The sequence below is a fragment of the Thermobia domestica genome, chromosome 10, assembly GCF_964235325.1.
Source record: "Thermobia domestica chromosome 10, izTheDome1.hap1.1, whole genome shotgun sequence".
NCBI classification, from domain to species: Eukaryota; Metazoa; Arthropoda; class Insecta; order Zygentoma; family Lepismatidae; genus Thermobia; species Thermobia domestica.
In genome coordinates this window covers 189801561-189823363 of record NC_137463.1, presented here as the reverse complement: position 1 = coordinate 189823363, position 21803 = coordinate 189801561, and the positions used below count along the sequence as shown (strand labels likewise).

Sequence of the window (21803 nt, the reverse complement as noted above, 5' to 3'; positions counted from 1 at the left end):
TTTTACAGGTCAAGGCCTAATGAAAGAAGTCAGTCAAACAAAAGTTTCCCTAGCGTTTCGACTAAAAGTGATACAGTTCATACCAATATTCAACTGCACGATGCCCTCGAACTACACGCATTTAATAACGAAAATAAGGATACAATTCAGAAGGATTCCGTTAAGTACGATATAAACAGGTCGAACTGAAAACCCTTTTTAAAAAAAAAAAGAAAAAGAAAAAAGTATTTCAATTCAGGTCAGAAGCGCCACACTGTTTACATTAAAGGATTCAAGATGCTGTAGCCCAACTGATTTTAGATAACGAACCAAACCACAAACAATGGCACAAGACACCTTGATATAACTTAATGCATGTGTAATCTATTATTCTATATTGTTGTATTGCATGATCTCTAAATCCCAAATAACTTTATTACATCAAAGTTGCCTTCATTATCGAATACAACAACACGACTATTTGGTCTCTCTGACATTCTTTAATTTTGCTGGTCTGTAGGGATCCTGTTATGTATACACAGGGCGCAAAATTTCCGGCTGCCTGGTCGCCATTGGCGACTACAAATTTAGAGCTGGCAACCAGTTTCAGTAGGAATGGTTTCTGCCTACTCACAGAGCTGCGCAGTTTCTGTTTCACACGAAAATAATTGACCAGTGCTTTATATATAATAAATAATAAAAACTACAATCGACAACTGGTACTTCAGTGCACAGGAAGAGCGTTACACAAACGTGAAGTCTTAATGAAGATATTTTTTAACATGTATATGAATTGTCCAACTCAAAATTGATTATCCTGAAACTAATTGTCTGGTTTTAAAATTTTGTGACCTGATATAATCTCTTTCTTGTCAAACCAAAGCCCGGGTGAGGACCTCTCATAATTTGTACGTGAGAGATACTGGCAACCATTATTTTTGGATTGGCGAGTGCGTCTGATTTCGAAATTTTGCACCGTACATATATATATATATATCTTAGGTGAGACCATTAACTTTGCTGACACTGAACATTTTAAGTCCTTTTAAGTCCTAAAACAAAACATAACAACAAAAAGGACATATAAAAGCATAATTACAAAATCTATTTCAAATTTCGAAACCTGACCGAAAGTGTTCTACATAAACTGTGGCATTTTCTCATCCAGATTTGGACTTACATAAGCTAATAATAAGAATAAGAATATAACTTCTATTTCGAACATGATTTCTTATTTTCTTTAAAATGGCATTGAAATGTAATGAAAAAAAAAAAAAAGTTTAATGCACAAGAAACCAGTCCTTCATCCCTTCTAAAATTGAGGAATATGAATAACTAATACTAAGGTAATAAAATTTTGACTGAAAATTTAAAATGTAAACTGTTCCTGTTGTTTGTATAATATAAAAAAGTAGAACAAAAGCAACTAAAGTACATGTATTAGGAGACAATATGAGAAAAGTTAGTTTCAAAATAAAGCGATAAAAAAAGGGACGAATAGGTATATTTAATGTTTTCGTATTTTAAAGAACAAAACGGAAAATAAAAGTGGTAAATGTGCATGTCTTCAGTGAACAAAGTCCTGAGTTCAGTTCTTGATGGGGAGACTGAAAGTGCAACAGTTGTTTAAATTCTACTTTAAATTGTAGGTCTTGTCCTATATAGCTTTACTGCTAATAAACTTCCTATCCCATACAAATCAACCAATCAATCAATAAGCTTGAAAGAAAAACAAGAGCCCAAAATCTACAGTGGCACTACTTATTGCCCAATCACGTATCATAAGAATCGAAACATTGGTATAAAACAAAAGGAGTTACCAGTTTCAAAAATTGACTTCAAGTAAATTACGACTCCTGGATTCTGATATGAAAAGTGATGAAAAATCCCTGAAGATCAATGCGATATCTGCATTCGAAACGTCAGATGTCAATACCTTCACCTGGCTGATAGCCCAAGAAGAGTTACTAAAATCACGTCGCCGGAGAAAATTCAATTCCTTCTTCGTATTCACTTATAATTTCGTCGTTACTAGTGAGGTCTGTTGGGACGCCAATGTTCGATAATTATACGCCCTTCGCACGATTCCCTTTTCCCCATACACACATTTAAATACAAAGTAAGATCTAAGTTAATTCTCTCTTTTTTTTTTTTATTCTTTAAGAAATACCTCGCAATTATACGAGAAAAATAAGCAAGAATTCCTATTCTCACAAGAAACGTACAAAATCCCCTCGATGCAATTAGAAAGGATGCAAGAAAAATGAGTGAAGTTGGATCAAACATTTCAGAACCGATTTTGAGTAAAAGGTTAATCCCAAACCGATCATTATCTCCACATTAGATAGAAAATTAGTCTTCTTCAAAGAAGTGGACTGCCAATCAAACAGCTTAGAAAGTCTGGCATTTCGATATGCAGAGAAGAATATCGACTATAAATTTGACAAAAATCTAAGTTACCTGGAAGCGCCATCCTAATATTTGGCTTAGGAATTCGAGAAAACACGTTTGAACACGACTACCGCATTTAATTCTAAAGATGTAAAAACTATCTGAAAACGGTTATGGAAAAGATTTAAATTTCCTCATCATAGAATTTACAATCAAGATGAGACCGGCATTATGACATTACAGAACAAATATCGGAAGAAAAGGAGGGAAGAGAGTGGGTTCTTCAGTATCTGCTTTAAAAAAAAAAAAAAAAAAAAAAAAAAAAAAAAAAAAAAAAAAAAGCTAACCATAACTATTCGCTATGAGTGTTGGACACAAAATCCCTCCAATATTGATCTATCCGCTTAAGAGAGTAACTAACACACTTTAGAAAACTGGACTTGTACAAAGTGTTCAAAAATAGTACTGAGCTCTTTGAACTGGCTTCCTTATTCTAGTCCAATACAACATGATCCAGTTCTACTATATCTCGACCACCACGGCAGTTGTACTTCAGGGGTGATTACATTCACACGGTATCTCTCCTACTGCCCTCAACTTCTACACGTAACACTTTATTATCCACTCAAGAGAGCTCTCTATAGGGAAAATCAAATATATCTTCCAAACAGATCATAAAAAGCCTGAGCACACGATAGCAGAACTTTTCAATACAGCGTTTTTGAAAAACGCCACATTATTTTAATTTCATTTCTAGGTTTCGTGCTGCTGAGATATTCCTATTTAATCCTGATATTTAACTGATATCGATGTCAGTCCAACAGTAAACTCGATTTCTCAGTAGAAGGATCTCTTTACCTGAAAACTCCAAAATCAACCACAGTGACTAATCCAGCCGAACGAACTCCAGCTATCACCGTAAATCAAGAGGACATTAAACAAACCCCAAGCTTTCAAGATCATGGACCACTTCAACATGTAAATCTAATTCATTCTTTTCACTCGCTGCGATTCCAGTGGGAAGAGGTAAGGGAATTACAGCAAATTAACCCTATACACAAAACAATATTCACAAATACTAACCAGCACATCCTTGAAGGTTAAATTAAAAGCCAATTAATAAGACAAAGCAGAAAGAATAGATTCAAAGGAAAGCCAATAACGGGAGGAAGAAATAAATTGAATTTTGATTAAATATATCCTCACAAGAAAAAAATTAAATGAAAAGAGAAGTCATATCAACATCATTTGGGAAATCTGAAGTAGACTCTAAAGAACTATACACTGACAGGGAATTAGATGATGCTCAGATAAATTTCGATTGAGTATTTAGTGGAGAAGAAATAACGTAAACGAGCTTTGTTGCATTTATGGAGAACGTGGAAAAGATAAACTGAAGGACAAGTGCGTGGTAAGTAACACTTGACACCATGCAAAATGCACTGGCTGTGAAGCTTCCGAAGTTTATATGCGTGCCCGGCAAATCGAATTATTTCGCAAAACTTTTCTTTTTCATTAGTTTTACAGGGATGCACTGACCATAATAAGCACAAAATTTGTGTGTATAATGCTTCGTGCACGGAAATTCGAACTTTTCCTTATCTTCGGTTCAAACAGAGCTCCTTGCAACCACCCTTTTAAGCTGTTGTACTGCATTAAAAATATGAATATAAAGTACTCAAATAACATCGTACTTCTTATTAACGCAAACTGTAGCGTCTAATTACCCAAGCAGAAGTTGTGCGCAACTGCGTTTTTTTTTTCTATTGCACCATAACTTAATCGTGTTCACTTAATTACCCAAATATATATTACTAAATGAATGTAGAATATGTGAAGATATTAAGATAGTAAATATTGTATTGACGATCTTAAAACCTCACGAAACAAAAATAATAAAATGCGTAGTGTTCCGTAACTCGTTTATAATACTTGGGATCCTGTACATAATTATCTAGCGGGTATGACATACTTGCGGCATATTCAATATATCAATTATAGTATTTGTGAATTGGGCAGAGACCACGGTGGCTCAGTAGTAGAGCGTTCACCTCTGGTGCATGGGATTTCGGGTTCAAACCCTGCTCACGCCAAGTGAACTTTGTGGTGGACAAACACTGTGTGCGTAGGTTTCCTCGGAGTTCTCCCGTTTCCTCCTACTTTCTTCATTCCACAATTTCATTCATTACTCATCATCACCGTCTCCTTTAGCCTAGCCGGCTTAACACTGGGACGTAAAACTTTTGTGTGTGTGTGTGAATTTGGCGTTCACTAAAACGCCATACACGCAAATTTCACTGTATTAATATGTTACAATTTCATAATTTTGTAGCATAAAATATTACCTATGAATCAATGCCTTCGGCGTCATTCCGTGAAGGTACGCTACACCTCTTGCACATTGAAGGGCCCAACTCATCGCATGACCTGCAGTATACCTCAGTTGTGGATATCCATGTAAAACTAAAATAAAAGATACATAACATTAATCACTAAGTATCACTCTTTGCAAACGACTTAATTCTTGAAGATACTCATTAAACACGATAGGGCTTGAGATCCCTTATGGATATATAGTTAGCATACTCTCCTTCGGGACAGGAGATCTGCGTCCAATTGGAGTGGAAGCTTATGTACTTCGAAGGAAGGTTCTAGAACACAGATCCTCCTTTATAAAACTAATGAAATATATGTTGCGTAACTTGTTTTGGTTCCTTTTCGTTCCTTATTCTGTTTCGTGTTCTTTTCTTCCATTTTTGGACTTTATCGTTACAATATATTATTCTAAGAACACTGGACTTTAATATTTGAACAGTCCATTATCACGTTTGTTAACTTAACCACACTAGTTGTATTAGGTCTATTGTTTCATACATAAACTAATAATAATATTTTAATAAATAATAATTTTAGATAATTTAAGTTTTTTTATTTCTTTGATTTTACGTGCATAAATTTTCAGTTTGTTTTTTATTTTATTCGAAATTTCACTGTTTTGTTTTCGAATTCGGAGTCGATGTTGAATTGTTCATTGGCGGTAGACGTGGTATTGTGTGAATCTGTCACTGTATTTAAATATGGTAATATATTGCTTTACTCTTCGTGTATTCTGTGTACATTTTATAGTTTCATTTGATGTTCAATTTCTTGATTCATGTATGTTTGGGTTTTATGGGTTTACAAATTTTTTTGTGGCATACAGTATAGTGTTCCTTGAAATTCATTTGTTTGCAATGGGTATATAGTTTTGCATTGTCTAATGTTCCTGGTTTGCTTTGTTTTTTAGGGCAAGTAGGGTAAATTACGACAAAATAAATTAATCGAAATTATTAATTAACCAAAATTCCACTTACACTGAAGGATTTTTTCTACTAACATAATTCTAAAATAATATACGAGGGTCATTTAATTCGAACCGACAACAACAATGCTACGATTGGAGTGTCGTGTGGGAAGGAAACAAATGACGAACGTAGTGTGTTCCGTGGATGTGTACGAGTCAGTTCAACAGTGTTGCGGTTTCATATTACGGTGTGTGTGGCGAGTAGATATTGTTAAAGTGACTGTTGTGTGAAATATCGCCCTAACGCAAAGTTCAGGCGTACAGAACAGCGTGTGTTTATGAAATTCCAGGTGGCACAAACGCGAAATGCTAGGACGATTCACAGAGGATTAGTAGAGGCCTGTGATCAAGCTGCTCTACTGTATCGGACAGTGGCAAGATGGGTTGCAGTATTGCAGGCGGAACAACAGACAACAGACAAAATGCACGGTGGAGGGCATACGCGAACGGCTACGAACGAAATTTATCTTGCAAGATTACGGACACTGCTTGACGGTGATAGGCGCTGGACATATGGTGAATTAGCGCACGAGCTGAACATTTCTTCCAGATCAGTGTTCTGCATGCTAACACAGTATCTTGGCATAGGGAAAATTGCAGCCAGATGGGTACACCATGCTCTGACCGAGGTTCAAAAGTGGCATAGGTGAGAATGTACGAGCCTATCCTTCAACGTTACAATGAGAAAGGTGATGACTTCTTGCACCACATTATTGCAAGTGATGAAACGTGGAGAAGATCCTACGAGCCTGAATTGAAACGTCAGCCGAGTGAATGGCGCCACCCAGAATCCACGACCGAAAAAGCTTAGGCAAGAGCCAGCAAACGTGAAGGTGGTGTTGATAATGTCATACGACCACGAAGGCATTATCCTGTCACATCAAGTTCCACCGAGCGTTACCGTCAATGCTGCATACTATGCTTTATACCTCAGTCACCATTTGCGAACAGCATTGCGGCGCAAACGTCCACACCTCCTGGAGTCTGGACCAATTCTTCTACACGACAATGCCAGCTGCAATACAGCTAATCGAGTAGACTGTTACGACGATGGGGTTGGGAGGTACTGGAGCACCCGCCATACTCCCCGGATATGAGCCCCTACGATTTTGATCTTTTTTCCAAAAACGAAAGAACCTCTCAGGGGCAAACGTTTCAGAGACATTCTCAGCATTGTTCGTGCCTCTCACAAAGTGATGGTTTGACACGTATTCAACGGTTACCAGACATCTGGAGAAGGGTTCAACAGGCTGGTGGAGACTACATCGAAGGACTGTAAGCTTCTTGAGGTGAGTGATTCACTACATTCCATTTCACAACTATTCTGCCACTTCGAGTTAAATGACCCCGTATGTTTGGGAGGTGTGGGGACTCTGCTCCTAACTGTTATTTTACAATGTAGATTATTCGAAGAAATCCTTTTATGCAAGTGGTATTTTGGTTAGTTAATAGTCTGAAATAGTTTACTTTGTCGTAATTCACATAACTTGGCCTTTGGGTCGTGAACCTGGAAGAGGGCCTCTGTTCTAGAACCTTGCCGTGGTTCGGTCTACGCTTTATACTTATGCTGAAAGAGTTGAACTTCAAATCAATAATAATAATAATAATAATAATAATAATAATAATAATAATAATAATAATAATAATAATAATAATAATAATAATAATAATATAATATAAGACATAACCTTTAGACGACGAAGGGATTTAAATGCCGCAGGCCCTTTTATACGGCGCCATTTAAAGCGTTTTCGTAAGAGTTTACAAACAAGTCCATATCTTCACTCCTATTTATCCAAACACATGAAACAAAAAGAATGTTGTTCACGAATGTCTCTATTTTGTATTTGAGTTATTTATATATACGGAATTTTTAATCTTTTATGCGTTATTAGTATTGTTGTAATAGTAAATTTGCTTTTAGGAAAGAAAAATGAAATTTCTCCCCCTACCCCTCGCCATGTGTAAACGTAGAGATCTCAAAAAAAATCTGATAAATAGTACTTGGTATACTGAATGTGTGTGCCAAATTTTAAATTTCTATCTTGAATACTAAGGGCGGAAGAAATTTTATCAAGAATTCCCACAATGCCCCAAATTACCGCAAAAACACCATAATCTCAGGTAAAAAAAAAAAAAAAATCCTGAGACATCTCTATCTACCTGAGAACTATAATCCGCCAATCATTCTCTTCAGAATAGAACTGCCTTTCAGGCGGTACCATTCACATGTCTCCATCATGTATCTAAGGCGGGAAAATCCCGAAAAAAGGGATTTTTTGGGTCTAAATATCCCTTTTTTCAACTTTTAGCCCCTCTGGACCCCTCCTGTATTAACGCAGAAATCTGAAAAAAGATCTGTTGAATACTACTCGGTGGAGTGAATGTTTATGCACAATTTCAATCTTCTAGGTGCAAAAGTAAGCCCGCCAAAAAAATTTAATACCAACAATGTATCATATTCCCGTATACAGAGGGATATTTTGTAAAAATTAACTGAGACATCCCTAATTACCCTAGAATCATGGTTTGCACATCATTTTCTTTAGAATAGAACTGCCTTTCAGGCGGTACCATTCATATGTCTCCATCATGTATTTAAGGCGGGAAAATCCCGAAGAAAGGGATTTTTTGATAAAAATATCCCTTTTTTCAACTTTTTGCCCCTCTGGATCCCCCCTGTTTTAACGCAGAAATCTGAAAAAAAATCTGTTGAATACTACTCGGTGGAGTGAATGTTTGTGCAAAATTTCAATCTTCCACGTGCAAAAATAACCCCGCCAAAAAATAATGAACATAGGCTTAATAAAAGAAAATATATATTTGAGAATTATGACGTCATCACCTCCTATGTCTCGACGCAGGAGGGTGTGAAACCATACGTAAGGTCTTCTACAATCCTCTGGACTTGAAAAACAAACAAACAAAAAAACCCGGACGAGAAAGCTCAAATAGGAGAGTTATAACGCAATGTACCATGAAACACCCAAAGGGATAGAGTGTGGACTGTCTGGACAGAAACACACACACACACACAAACGCATTCACACACACACACTTTTTCCCTTCTCTCATCAACATCATTAATAGTAAACACCTCGAAGTGTAAGCTGAGTTCCTCACAACAGAAACAATCTCCTCGTGTCAGCAGAAATAATTGATAAGCAAGCGGTCACAAAAGTCAACGTGAAGAAATAAAAAAAAAAAGAAGAGGAGGAAAAGTAACCAATTTTTTGGTTTGTTTGGGTTACAACTGGTGAACCATTTTTCTGTCACGTGTTCCTTTGATCGTTTTAGAACTCACAAATGCGAGCAGCGGAAGGTTTGATGCAGGAAGTGCTACATTAGTTATTGGTCTAAATAATTTTTTTGGTCGAAAAGGACCAAACCGTATATTCAGCCAAAATCGCTATTGGTCGAAAAGGACCAAGTTCGTCGTGTAAACTCACATTACAACGCTACTACGACTACAAACATAGGTAAAAACAATCATGCAATGAACGAAGTTCAATATCTAATTCAAACATCATAGGTTTGCATTAGGGATGGCCAATTCCGGAAGTTTTACTTTCCGGAATCCGGAAAGCAAAATCGAAAAAAAATCCCGAATTCGGAAAAAATCCGGAATTTAGAAGATTCCGATTTCGGAAAAATTATTTTCCTTTTTGTAATCTTAAGAATTTTGTTTTAATGCAAAGGAACAAATTTCCTTTTTGCAATCCTAAGAACGTATGATGCAAGTTAAGCTGAAACTTACATCCTGAAGTATACACTACTCAATCTTTCCATGGTTAATGAGATGTAGCCAAAAGTATGATGTACTCCTAATATTTAATTTTTGTTTTACTGTGATATTGTCCAGAGATAAAACATATATCACACCGAGATAAACAAAATGACATAATTAAGATCAGTTATCATGCGTAGTTTCCGAGAAAATCGTGAGAAACGAATTTTTATGAAGTTAAAATATGCGTTGCTTGTTGCCAATGCGATGCAATTGATAACTTTTATCGTGGAATATTATTATAATTAGTTTATGTACTAGAAAAGAAAAATATGAACCGTTAAGTAGCTGACGTTATCTATTGTTTTTTGATATCTTTTAACAGTAATGAACATACTACTTGTAAATACGCAACGATTATCAAAAACAAGGGCATATTAATGTACGGAATACTCTGCAGACTAGCAATAAATAACAGATAAACAATAGTTGCAAAAGAAAGTAATTAACTTGGGCACGTCAGGCAGCACATCCACATTGTGCATTATGTTCGCGACAATTGAGGAACGCATTGAGATTCTAACAAAGAGCGTGGTGTTATTATGTTCGTTTGGCTAATTTTAATAAAGTGAGCGTGATGTATAAAGTTGTTAAAGTCATATTATTACGCCAAGAGCTGTACGATGGAGGCATTAACGTTAATATTAATGGCACTAATGAGCACTTACATCGTTCTGTTAACCTCATTTTTGAGAAGATTCTTAGATGTGGGCCTATTGGCATGCAGTTACAAGGCCCATACTTATCATTAAAAGGTACACGTTATCTGTGGAGTACTAACGATTTGCGTCACTATTGAACACTAACGTAGCACTAGCGACGTGTCAAGTCGAAATTGGGGTCTGACGTAAATGACTTGTCAACTTCATGGACATTATATTTTCCTTATTCATAGAAGGTTTAAGTCACCCGGGGCAAACATGAAATTCGGCGCCCCCTAATTTATGCTCATCTATCTATCTACTGCCCTTTTAGGCGCCCCTCCAACTACACACGTCCGGGGCACGTTCCTTCCCCTTTAGTAGTGACCTGTATTCATACATCTCTATATTTGAAAAAAGACCTGACTGAGTGAGTGTCTGACTGACTGAACAACGTTCAGACCAAACAGCTTAAGATAGAAACTTGAAATTTGGACAAAACATACAGTAGGTACCACTAGGAAAGGATTTTTGGAGATTCGACGGGGCAGTAGCAGAAGAGAGATGGCAATTACTTTCTTAAAATGCCCATATTAGTATTACCCACGAAACGAGAAAAAACTACTATTGTCTCGTCTCATTTTTTGTAAAAGTACCGCCTAGATTCCCAAACGGTTCTCTCTCGTCTTAAATCGATTCTAGGCAACCCTTTTTCGTCTCCCTTTGAAAATTTCTCATCTCGTGTATCGTAAATACAGTAGACTACCAACTATCCGGTCTAACGTTGCAGAACGGCAAGCCGGATAACAAAAATGCCGGGTACACTGGAGTACTATGATTGTTGCTCCACACATACAATTAAAAACACACTTTTTACTTCACATTTCGTCTTATTAATATTACATGAATACTTAGTACAGACAAGTAATTTATAAATATTTGTTAATATTGTAACATACGTTTAAATGCTATTACACGAAAAGGAAGTCAAAAAGAATAAAAGGGCAGAATAAAAATTTAATAAATTTAATAAAAATTTAATAAATTTGCAGGAAACATGAAAAAATGTAAACCAGGAGTTCTCAACTTTTGCACTGACGTACTGCCGTAAGTAGTACGGATCACCCTTAAGCCTCGCGATCAAAATTAACTAGGCCCAAAAGAGTCGAAACATATAGCTTCTAGTTTTTGAAAATGTCCTTGATCGATGACTGTTTCTTCTTGGCACAGTCGCGTTTTTATGAAAGCGTTACAAGTTTAGTAGATCGTTTACGAAACATTTCTCACTTTATTACGGAGTTTTCTCTCTTTCTTTCTTTTCCTGTCTCTTAACTAGGCCGGATAGTACAGAGTCTACTGTACTTGACTTTTGGAAATAACGCAAACAGTAGTCTTTGTGTAATAATTTACTAATAGAACCAGTGGCGACTCGTATCTGAACCCAGCATGATATACGCAAAATGAAGTAGCAATTGGCTTTGAAGTTATCTGGATACAATATTCTGATGGACTGTAGGATATCCCCGTGTTCTATTCGCTTGGTCTGCACAAAATTAATGTAAAAATTCGGGAACTTTTATTTCGACACATACCAGTGATAATAAAATATGCTTTAGCCCCGCGTGGCGTAGTCGTTAACACTCTCGTCTTTGGTGCGAGCGGTCCCGGGTTCGATTCCCGGTGGGGACACCCGATTGAAAAAGTGTAACAGCTTTTTCAGGCCAGCCATTTTGAGTGAGGTTTTTCCTGAGATTCCCTCATTCACACTAGGAAAATGCCGGGGTGGTACCTAACATACAGGTCCCTGGCCGCTTCCTTTCTTCCCTTTCCTCGGATAGTGTGCTCGCCGAGGGATGTCACCCTCATACGTGACGGGGTAAATAGCCATAGATGCCGTCAGCTCACAAATCTAATCCCTATAAAATACACTGGTTGTATCCCTTGTTAATATCGTCTGAAAGCTTATGTTTAGCAGATTGTAGAAATATGTCATAGGAAATCTATTTTCTACTCATCTATTTTCATGCCTGAGACAGTAGGAAGCAGGGTGGAAAAAAATCATGATTTTTTTAATAAAAATCATTTTTGTTGATTTTTTTGATTTAAATCGATTTTTTTGATTTAAATCAAATCTTTCTCCTCGTATAATACAAGTAGCGAACTGGAGAAAAAACATTAGAAATTAATATTAAATGACAATTATGCCATTTAAGTGAAAGTATTTTGGTTTAATTTCGAATTAATCGTTAACCTATTTCAATCCGAAACAATATTTCTTAAGCATTAAGGAAAAACCTCCAGCAACGTTTATCAACATGACACTTTTCTTTTCACAAAAGTTCCTGATATTTGGCAGGAGTATATTTAAAAAAAAAATCGAAACTAGCCAGCGCCACGAAATACATGTAAAGTACATAAATTTCGCCCAAAATTAACTAATTAACACTATGGCCTATGGAACCCGGAGGTTCAATGCCGCGTTCACAAAAGCTCTTCACTGACTTCTATCCTTAGCCAACTGGATCCGGTTTCTATTTTGTATTCCTATTTCTGCGAGATTCATCTTAATATCGTCCTCCCATCTGCGCCTAGATCTTCCTAATGGTCGTTTTCCGATTGGTCTTCCAGTTAAGAATTTGAAAGTGTTCCTATTTTCTTCCATCCTGGCTACATGACCTGCCCACCTGAGTCTCCTAGACTTGATGACCCTTGCAATGTTTGGTAAACCGTATAAATTATGTAGTTCCTCGTTATGAAGTTTCCCCCATTCCCGCTCCTCTTGGGTCTGAATATTCGTCTCAGGATCTTGTTCTCAAATACTTTCAGTCTACGATCTTCCCTCATAGTAAGCGACCATGTTTCGCAACCATACAGAAGCAGGGTGTCTACCAGTCAGGGAAAGTCAGGGAATTTGCAGGGTCAGGGAAAATGTCAGGGAATTTCATTGTCAGGAAAAAATCTTTCCCAGGATGTGAGGGGTGAAGGAATGCCACTAAAATAGTCATAAATTACAGGTAAATGAATTGGTTCGTTTGTACGTTTGTAGAATATTGTACAAGCATATAAACAATGGTGAAAACTTACAGTTCACTTTAAATATAAGTTGGGGGCGCGGTGGCTCACTGGTAGAGCGTTCACCTCCGGTGCTTGGGTTCCCTGGTTCGATCCCAGCTCGCGCCGTGTGGACTTTGTGGTGGGCAAACACCGTGGTCGTAGGTTTTTTCGGGGTTCTCCCGTTTTCTCCCACTTTCTTCATTTCATTCATCACTCATCATCACCGTCTCCTTTAGCCTAACCGGCATAACCGTGGGACGTAAAACTGAAAGATTTCATTTTCATGATTTAAATATAAATTACTTTTCATGAGTTACTTGAAAAAAAGAATGACAGTCAGGGAAAATTATAATTTTGTCAGGGAATTTGATTATGCTTGCTTGCTAGACACCCTGAGAACAACAGGCATATATATTTTAATCTTCAAATTCCTGGACAGAATTCGTGACAACAAGAGATTTTGAACTGAATAATAACACGAATTCCCTGCTTTTAGTCGACATTTAATTTCTTCGTAAATATCGTTTTCGTCTGTTAATATTGATCCTAGATATTTGAAAGAATCCACTTTATCAAAAGTATTATTCGATATTTTAACGCATCCAAAATTTGCCGTATTACGAACCCGAGGAACTTCTATGTATTTAGTACATGCATTTCGCCTAAAGTTTTATTATTTATTTATTTATTTTTTATTTTTTTTTTTTTTTGTTTTGTTTCGGAAAGGGGATAAGACCCCTGTAAATACGCCCCTATTATCTGGAAACAAACAAATAGACGTGGTCATAAAATAATTTTTGTCTTAAATGTCGATGGTGATTTCTCCGTTGGAATAGTTAACGATTTAAAAACCCTATGTTACGAAGAGAAGAAAGCAGGATTCTCCCGTTACCCGTTCAAAACGGGATTTTCCCTAATCATCCTCTGCATGATACTCGTTTTCATACTGTGCTGTACATACATTTGAGTTTCATTGTATTATGATTATTATCTTCCATAATCGAAATAACAGAACAGAAACGGGATTTTATTTATTTCCACTTTAAATTAATTTATTTCGGAATTTGATTTAAATCAACGATTTTTATTAAAAAAATCAAGTGATTTAAATCTTGATTAAAATCGTGATTTAAATCAGACTGATTTAAATCAATCCACCCTGGTAGGAAGCCAAAATATTATATAATTTTCCAAACTCTAACGCAGCGTAACTTTAAATTCGATCGCAGGGGACAACAAACAAATTGAAATATTAATGAAAGTGAGATATAAATTATGATAATATAGGTGAACATACAATAGAAGGTTGGTTATAAAGATTCGGTCGTGGTGACTAACTCTTGGAAGATCACTAACGTCGTACGGTTGTTGGACACTATAAATTGAAGCTGATCCCCGAAGCAGTTCTGAGAAAAACGACAACACGAAAGGTTGCAGAGAAACTACGCGTTGATCATTCGATTGTAGTATGGCATTTTGAGAAACCAATTGATCAAAACCAAAGAAATCTATGATTTACATCTGCTTTACATTGCTGCTACTTATGAGCTACGAAAGCGATACATTTTTCGAACATATTCACAAAGGCAAGGAAACCTAAATATTGTACGGTAAACGACATCTCCTACCCATGTTTTAAGTTATACGACTAGTCAATCTTCCCCTCGGTGTTGTCAAAATTCAGCATATATCAATAGATATAATAAGTCACAGCTACGCTTAAACAATGCATTCGCATCAAATCTACACCACTTGACTCATAACAGGTCAAGTAATCAAACCTATACTACTTGACTCGTGTTTATCCACCTATCAACTATAGCTTCTTTCGCCGCTCCCTATTTCCCCTGTTACCATATGTACTAGCACGTTCTTCATGGCACAGTTGCTTTTTGATTCGTGTTTTATCCACCCATCAACTGTAGCCTCTTTCGCCGCTCCCTTTCTCCTGCAGGGTTGGCTGGTTTAAACCAGCTGGTTTTTTTTTTAAGAAAAAACCAACTGGTTTAAACAAAAAAACGAAAAATGATCGTAAAAGTGTAAGTGTTCGTAAAATCTTGATGAACACACATTTGTGGGTTATCACGTTTCACTCCCGTATATTATTCGTATTATATTCAGATCTAAATTCCCCATTCAGTACTCAAAGAGATTATGCTACAAAAGCAACTTTTGTTATTTTTGTAAGTTTATGAATGTTTCTTTTGTGATTTTTTTTATAGTTATTATTGTTATGCAATTGCAATCAAAGAAAAATTCTGAATATTGTTTCGTTTTAATAATGTTTACTGTTAGTAAAAGACATCGAAGTGCCGTACTTTTTTTTTGGGGGGGGGGGGGGGGGCACCACGACAGTCATTTAATCAGAAGTATCTTTTGTATATATTTATACATAAATGGGTCAGAACCAAGGTAGACACAAATAATTCATATCTTTGTTCACTTTTCTTACTGATATGCAAATTAAGTCGTCGTATTTCTTTAAGATATGCAAATTAAGTCGTCGTATTTCTTTAACTAGGACTAATAAAAGTCGTAGTAAACTAACTTGGACTAAATTAGTTCTTCTGTACTCTGCTATATTTTGAAACTGTTCATATGTAATTCTGTATAATGGTTTCACTTGTGCAACTGTATATTTTTTTGTTCTTCTGAAATGACTTTTGACAATTATATTAACAAATATGTAAATATCAGTACAACGTATTTTTATCAGGAGTCGGCAGACATTTCGCCAGTTAATCCCGGTTTTGTGTTCAAACGGAGGACAATTTCTCTCGGATGTAAGCCGAGAAGTGGTTTGGATTTCGCTTTAAGCTTATGTAACCAACCCCTTCCAGCATAACCCGGTTGTTGTATAATAACACCAAGGCGAAACAAACTTTTTTCTGTCCATATGTGATATAAATACACAGAGCAAATTATTAAAAAAAAAATAAAAAAAACAGGTTTAAACCAAAAAACCCTGGTTTTTTTTTCAATAAAAACCCTGGTTTTTGCCAACCCTGTCCTCCTGTCACCATATGTACTAGCACGTTCTTCATGGCACAGTTCCTTTCAAGGTAATGTTTCAACCAGTTTCTCTTGCTCGTTTCTATTACACCTAAAATTGTTCTATTTTTCCTACGTACTATTTCTAACACTTTCTCATTTGTTTTCCGTTTGATCCAGGTAATTCTCTACATTCTTTACCAAGCACACATTTCCTAAAGTGGAAAATGCTCCCTAAATACCTAAGCTCACTATTTTCAGCAGATACACAAATTGGGTACCATTCTATTATATATGTCGACTACTGGAAACCGCTTCTCGCTATCTATTACCATATTTACTGTATAATGATTAACGTTAAAACCGGAAATGGTTGATTTGTACCGCTTCCGGTTTGAATTTTACATTCGTTAGGGAACTCGATTCTTAACTATTGACTCTGTACATCGTGACCAAAATTGATGGTAATCCATCAGATAGTTCTTGGGACTGTTTGTTTCCCTGACGGACAGAATGAATATAGGGCTATAGAGTTTTGGTAAACTAAATTCGTTAAGAGTAATGATGGAAGAAATACAAGAAAGGAACCAAGAGAACCAGAAATACAAGAAAGGGAACCAAGAGAACCACGGGAAAATTTGCAAACACAATATTAGCCATTGAAAACCTACATGACCTGGGTTAGAATTCCATTCATAGAAACTCTACCATTGAGCCATCAACCACCCGATTATATTGATATAAATTAATGAATGCCTGCTTATGTTAATTATTGAATAATTACATTGTATACTTCGTAAAGTCAAAAATTATAAATTTGTATTTATTGTACATAGTTATGTTGACAATAAGCGAATGTTACCAGAATGATTGTTGAGATTTCTTTTCCTTTACTGCCTTTCGTTTGGTTAAAAAGTAGTATGCAGTGCTTTGGAGCAGCTGCAGGTGGGAACACGATAATGTTTGAGAAATAACTGGCGACTTTTTTGTGTGTGAAAATAACACCTTCCTCATAAAGCAGTAAATAACTGCAGTAGCAATTCTCTGCCTAAGTGATAAGACATCTCCAACTATATGAAACTAATACAACTTACAGTATATATTCATTATGGTGTATTTTCTACTATTTTAACAGCTACTAGCAAGGGATGGCCAATTCCAGAATTTTTCCGAAATCCGGAAAGTAAAATTTTCGATTCCGGAAAATTTTGGCCATCCCTAATTTGCATTAATAAATTAAAACTTGTTAACTTGACCACATTTGTAAGTTAGCACACTGCCTAACTTGGTTCCGATTTTGTAAAATCTGCATTTTCCTATAAGTCATACATTAAATATAAGTTGGTAACTTGTCTATCTTGGAACTTGGCTGGACTGAGGCAAGTGTCATTTATTTGCAGGACATTCATTAATTCAAAGCTGTCTTCATTTACTCCAAGTGCTTAATAATCATACTTTATACCACTTTCACATATACGTAAATAAGTACTAACCATTGTAAAGGGACCCGCCCTCTGCATATTCCATAACCAAGCATACAGGCTCCTGCATACATGCTCCGTACAATTTCACAATATTCGGATGGCTGACTCTTGAAAGTTGCCTTACTTCTATTTCAAATGCTTTTTTCTCTGGCTCAGACTCTATACATTTAACAGCAACATACTTTTCCCTCCACTTTCCTTTGCGCACAACTCCAAATGAGCCTTTTCCTATTACCTGAAAGAGAAAAAGTAACATTACGCCAAAAGGAAGAAAGATGAAATTTAAAGATGTCTACATTATAACAAACGGAAGGAGAATTTACTGTCACTGAACGACGTTGTAGCACTTGTCTTTGATAAAAAAAAAAAAAAGTAAAAATTCATCATAACACCAAAAGCATAACTTCTGTCCAATAATACCAAGAGACAAAAATATCTTACCTTGTATATGAGGACAAAAACTTGTCAAAACATCTACAGGAAAAACCAGAACTGAAACAAAATGAATTTTAGTTTAAAATCCCGCAATTATTCTCTTTAGGCTAAAGGGGATGGGTGATTAATGAAAAGGAATGATTGTAAAATTAGATTTGCTTTTGTATTCTCCCACCGGGAATCGAATTCCGGACCATGAGCATCAAAGATGCATGCGCTAGCCAGTAGACCAGCTGGCAGAACGATCTGCAAGAAACTAAACATCAAACTGGAAATAATAGAATATTACATTTATATTCTACCATCACCAATAGAAACGTATTTGAGTTGTTCTCCATTGGAACTGAGGACCTTAAATTGGAATCTGGATAAAAGAAGTTTGAATCATAGGTAGCATGGAGACATTTCTCTTAAGAAAGAAGAAAAAAAAAAAAGACTTCATGAAAAAGATAGAACTCTGCTACGTGTTACCCGTCTAGTACCGGAGTAGAAAAATTCAAAATTTCTGACGAATTGACAGTGTCTGATGAAGCCAATATGTTCAGTTAGTTGGCGAAACTGTCACACAGTTATTATTTTATAAAAACGTTGCTTTGTTTGGTGATTCGTTTTAGTAGTTCAAGCTACGAAAACGTTGAAACACGTTGACTGGTTATATCAGATCTACTAAACGTTGCTCTTGATACATAGTATAATATTCAAAATCCCAAACTGCCGCTCCTCTTTAGACATCATTCTACACGGTATTTCTGTTCTCTCCGGAACCTTTTCCAAGCGTAAGTACGACGCAAACCGAAATCTATTTATGATTTCATTCCTACACCACTCCTAAAAATCTATTAATAGAAAAACTTGGCACCGAGTAGTGCCCTAAAACAGGTTTAATCAACTAACAATGATTGAACATAAAGAAATAGAGAGATGAAGGCAATGGCTTTGTTAATAAAGGATCACAAATTCACAAGTGTCGAATACAATTGACAGAAGTATAGCACAGAATATTCGGTGTCGAGAAAATTTAGGTTAGGTATTTCAAAACGGCGTTTCTTAACCCCTGCTTTCGTAGGAAAGGGAATATTTTGTGCAAATATTACGTTTCTAGCTAGTATAGTAGTTTGGGCTAGGCGTAGATAAGTGAGTCACTATTATTCATGTATGTAATAATATAGGTAATAAAAATGTTCGTTTTTATTTCCAGTTATACGAATCGACATTTATTATGAAAATAGGTCTAAATGTTATGCAACTCTAGAATCAGATTGAGTTACTGAAAAATACGTTAGCCCTAGATACTGATTTCATGCTGACAAATTAAACGTATGCAGGTTAGTATAAATAAGGCAATAAAATAAACATATTATCATTCCTTGAAATAAAATTATGATTTCTTCCTTTCATGTCTATTTCCCATGATATTCTTCTGCTTTCAAGAATAGGGAGTACTCTTTCGTAATTCATACTGAACAGTACAAAAACAATAAACCATACTGTACTGTACTACGTATCGACATGTACTTTGAGTAATCAATAGTAGTTAAATCATTGCTAACTTTTTAAAAGTTTCCGATGTTATGATTCCGAATACGTGCAGTTGCAACTAGATGCTTAACATCTCAATTATAGTCAGGTACACGAACATCAACAGAAGCGAAGTGAACGCAACCGTGGTATTGACTTATTCCAACTGACGGGTTACCAAATCAGTACAAAGCTTGTCTTGGTGTGATGTTCATATATCAGTAATATTTTCATTAAGTGAGCGAAATATACCTAATACATATAAAAATGTTTTGTGCGTCCAATGTACCGGTATGAATTTTTCAATATATTATCCTAGCGACTCTGGAAACCGGCAAATGGTAGTATACGTACCAAATGCAGTATTTTTACGTATTATAATCTTTCGCTAATGAACCTCCGCATACTGGACTTCACATACTTCAACCTGAATATGTTATAAATCATCACGTCACTTTCTAGCAATTTGGATTCGTATAAGATAAACTACAGTGCAACTAGTTTATCCACAAATCTTTGGGCATTACTCGGGCAGACCTTTCTACCAAATTTTACCACATTTCTTACGTTTTCAGGTTAGGTTAAAGCTTCGTATCTCTTTCACCAGAGCATGCACTAAATGAAGAGCTCCATTACCATTGAAGATTCATCTCAGGAGAGCTTAGTATAAATATAGTATGAATGTATGGCATTAAAACTACAATCCATAAAACATACCAATACATGTAGGTGGCCACTAAAAACCATGAATGTTATTCAACCGAGTCAGGGCAGGAGCACATCAGGGAGGCCCAAGTGGGAGCGAGGGTTGCGTCCGCAGAGGGCAGGCGCATCAGCGATGGGGCTATACGCATATTCAAGGACAGTAGAAGAGCGCACTTGCATGTACAATGCGTTTACTATCACTCAAAATTCATTTCAATATGCTGTGCACTGACAGTAATCACTTACATTCACGAAAAATGTTTCACATTGTAGGTTATTTTATCTATAAATTTTGTATTTGGTAGAATTGTCTGCTCGAGTGAACCCAATCTTTGATATGTTTTTATAACCATAAGATGAATGACAGAAGGAACAGTAGAATGCCTCTAATTTCTTTTACATAAATTTAGTCTTCATATACAATGTTTACATTCTAAGCAGGAAACTCGTGTTGTTATGAGTAAGTCATATTAGAAAATCTTATGACTGTTTACGCAGTTAATTATCCAAACAAGTATTTTATTTTCAGGAAAACTATTTTAGAAGCATCAATACCTTCATATGTAAAACATAATGTTATCCTATATAGTAAACACAAATCAAAACAAAGGTGAGCATTTCTGACCTTCAATTAAGAACTAAAACAACGCACCTCGAATTTCTCTATCTCATCATAATCAATTTCTTTCACGAAGCTTTGGGTTTGGCCGGCTCCTTCCTTCACCGCCATGAGTTACCTTCACCATGACATATTTGTATAAAGTTAAGTTGACTGAACACAAGAAATTGTGAAGTTCCGTACAACCTATTTCATCTGACCAGCGCCATCTTGGGCACTCTATACTATACTGTTCTCAAAAGTTACAACTATGCAAAGAACTGAATGACATCTAAACCCATTTCGATTACATAAAAGTAAAGTATAAAACATGTTTATTCGGAAATATCAATCTTCCCTACATCTAAAGTTTGCAAACAGAATATCATTGAAATTTGGAAGTATTTTTAGTTTCTGCTGAGGACAGTCTTGCCAGGTCGTATGTAATTTTCAACTCCAGAACTTTTTACATTATCACAATTTTAAAAATGAGTGTCAGGATCATTAGGTAACATATTGCGTCAACGCAATTCAAAATCAGTTTTTCGTTGGCGTTGATAGGCATAGCATTTATAAATATTTAGTTGCATGTTTTGCGATACGTATCGCTCCGCAGATTTTGAAAAGGTTGTAACAGATTTTGCTATGTGCCTCATTCCGTGAAATCCTTTTTACAAATAGTAGAGTGTAACTGACGGGTCACAAACTAAGCAAAAATTAATTATAAATACAATGCCTAGTAACGAAAATAAAAACGCCAATTTTGCGTAGCGTTGATGCAATCTGTTACAGAAGAACTCTCTCAGCGTCATACCATCAACTATAATACTTGAACCTCGTGAAACAGTATATAATTATTTCAAAATTCATCTCTGTA

At 35.9% G+C, this 21803-nt stretch overlaps 1 protein-coding gene across 1 annotated transcript in view; it reads right to left on the bottom strand.

The window, feature by feature from the left end:
- Positions 1 to 21328, bottom strand: part of LOC145662896 (mitogen-activated protein kinase kinase kinase 7-like) — a 270133-nt gene extending 248805 nt beyond the window's left edge. Inside the window, exons 1-3 of the mRNA XM_081728891.1 lie at positions 20981 to 21328; positions 17680 to 17905; positions 4716 to 4833 (exon numbers count right to left, since the gene is read on the bottom strand). Coding sequence (XP_081585017.1) covers positions 4716 to 4833; positions 17680 to 17905; positions 20981 to 21058 — 422 coding nt within the window. The 5' untranslated portion in view covers positions 21059 to 21328. The remainder of the gene's footprint in view (positions 1 to 4715; positions 4834 to 17679; positions 17906 to 20980) is intronic.
- Between the last annotated feature and the right edge of the window lie 475 nt (positions 21329 to 21803).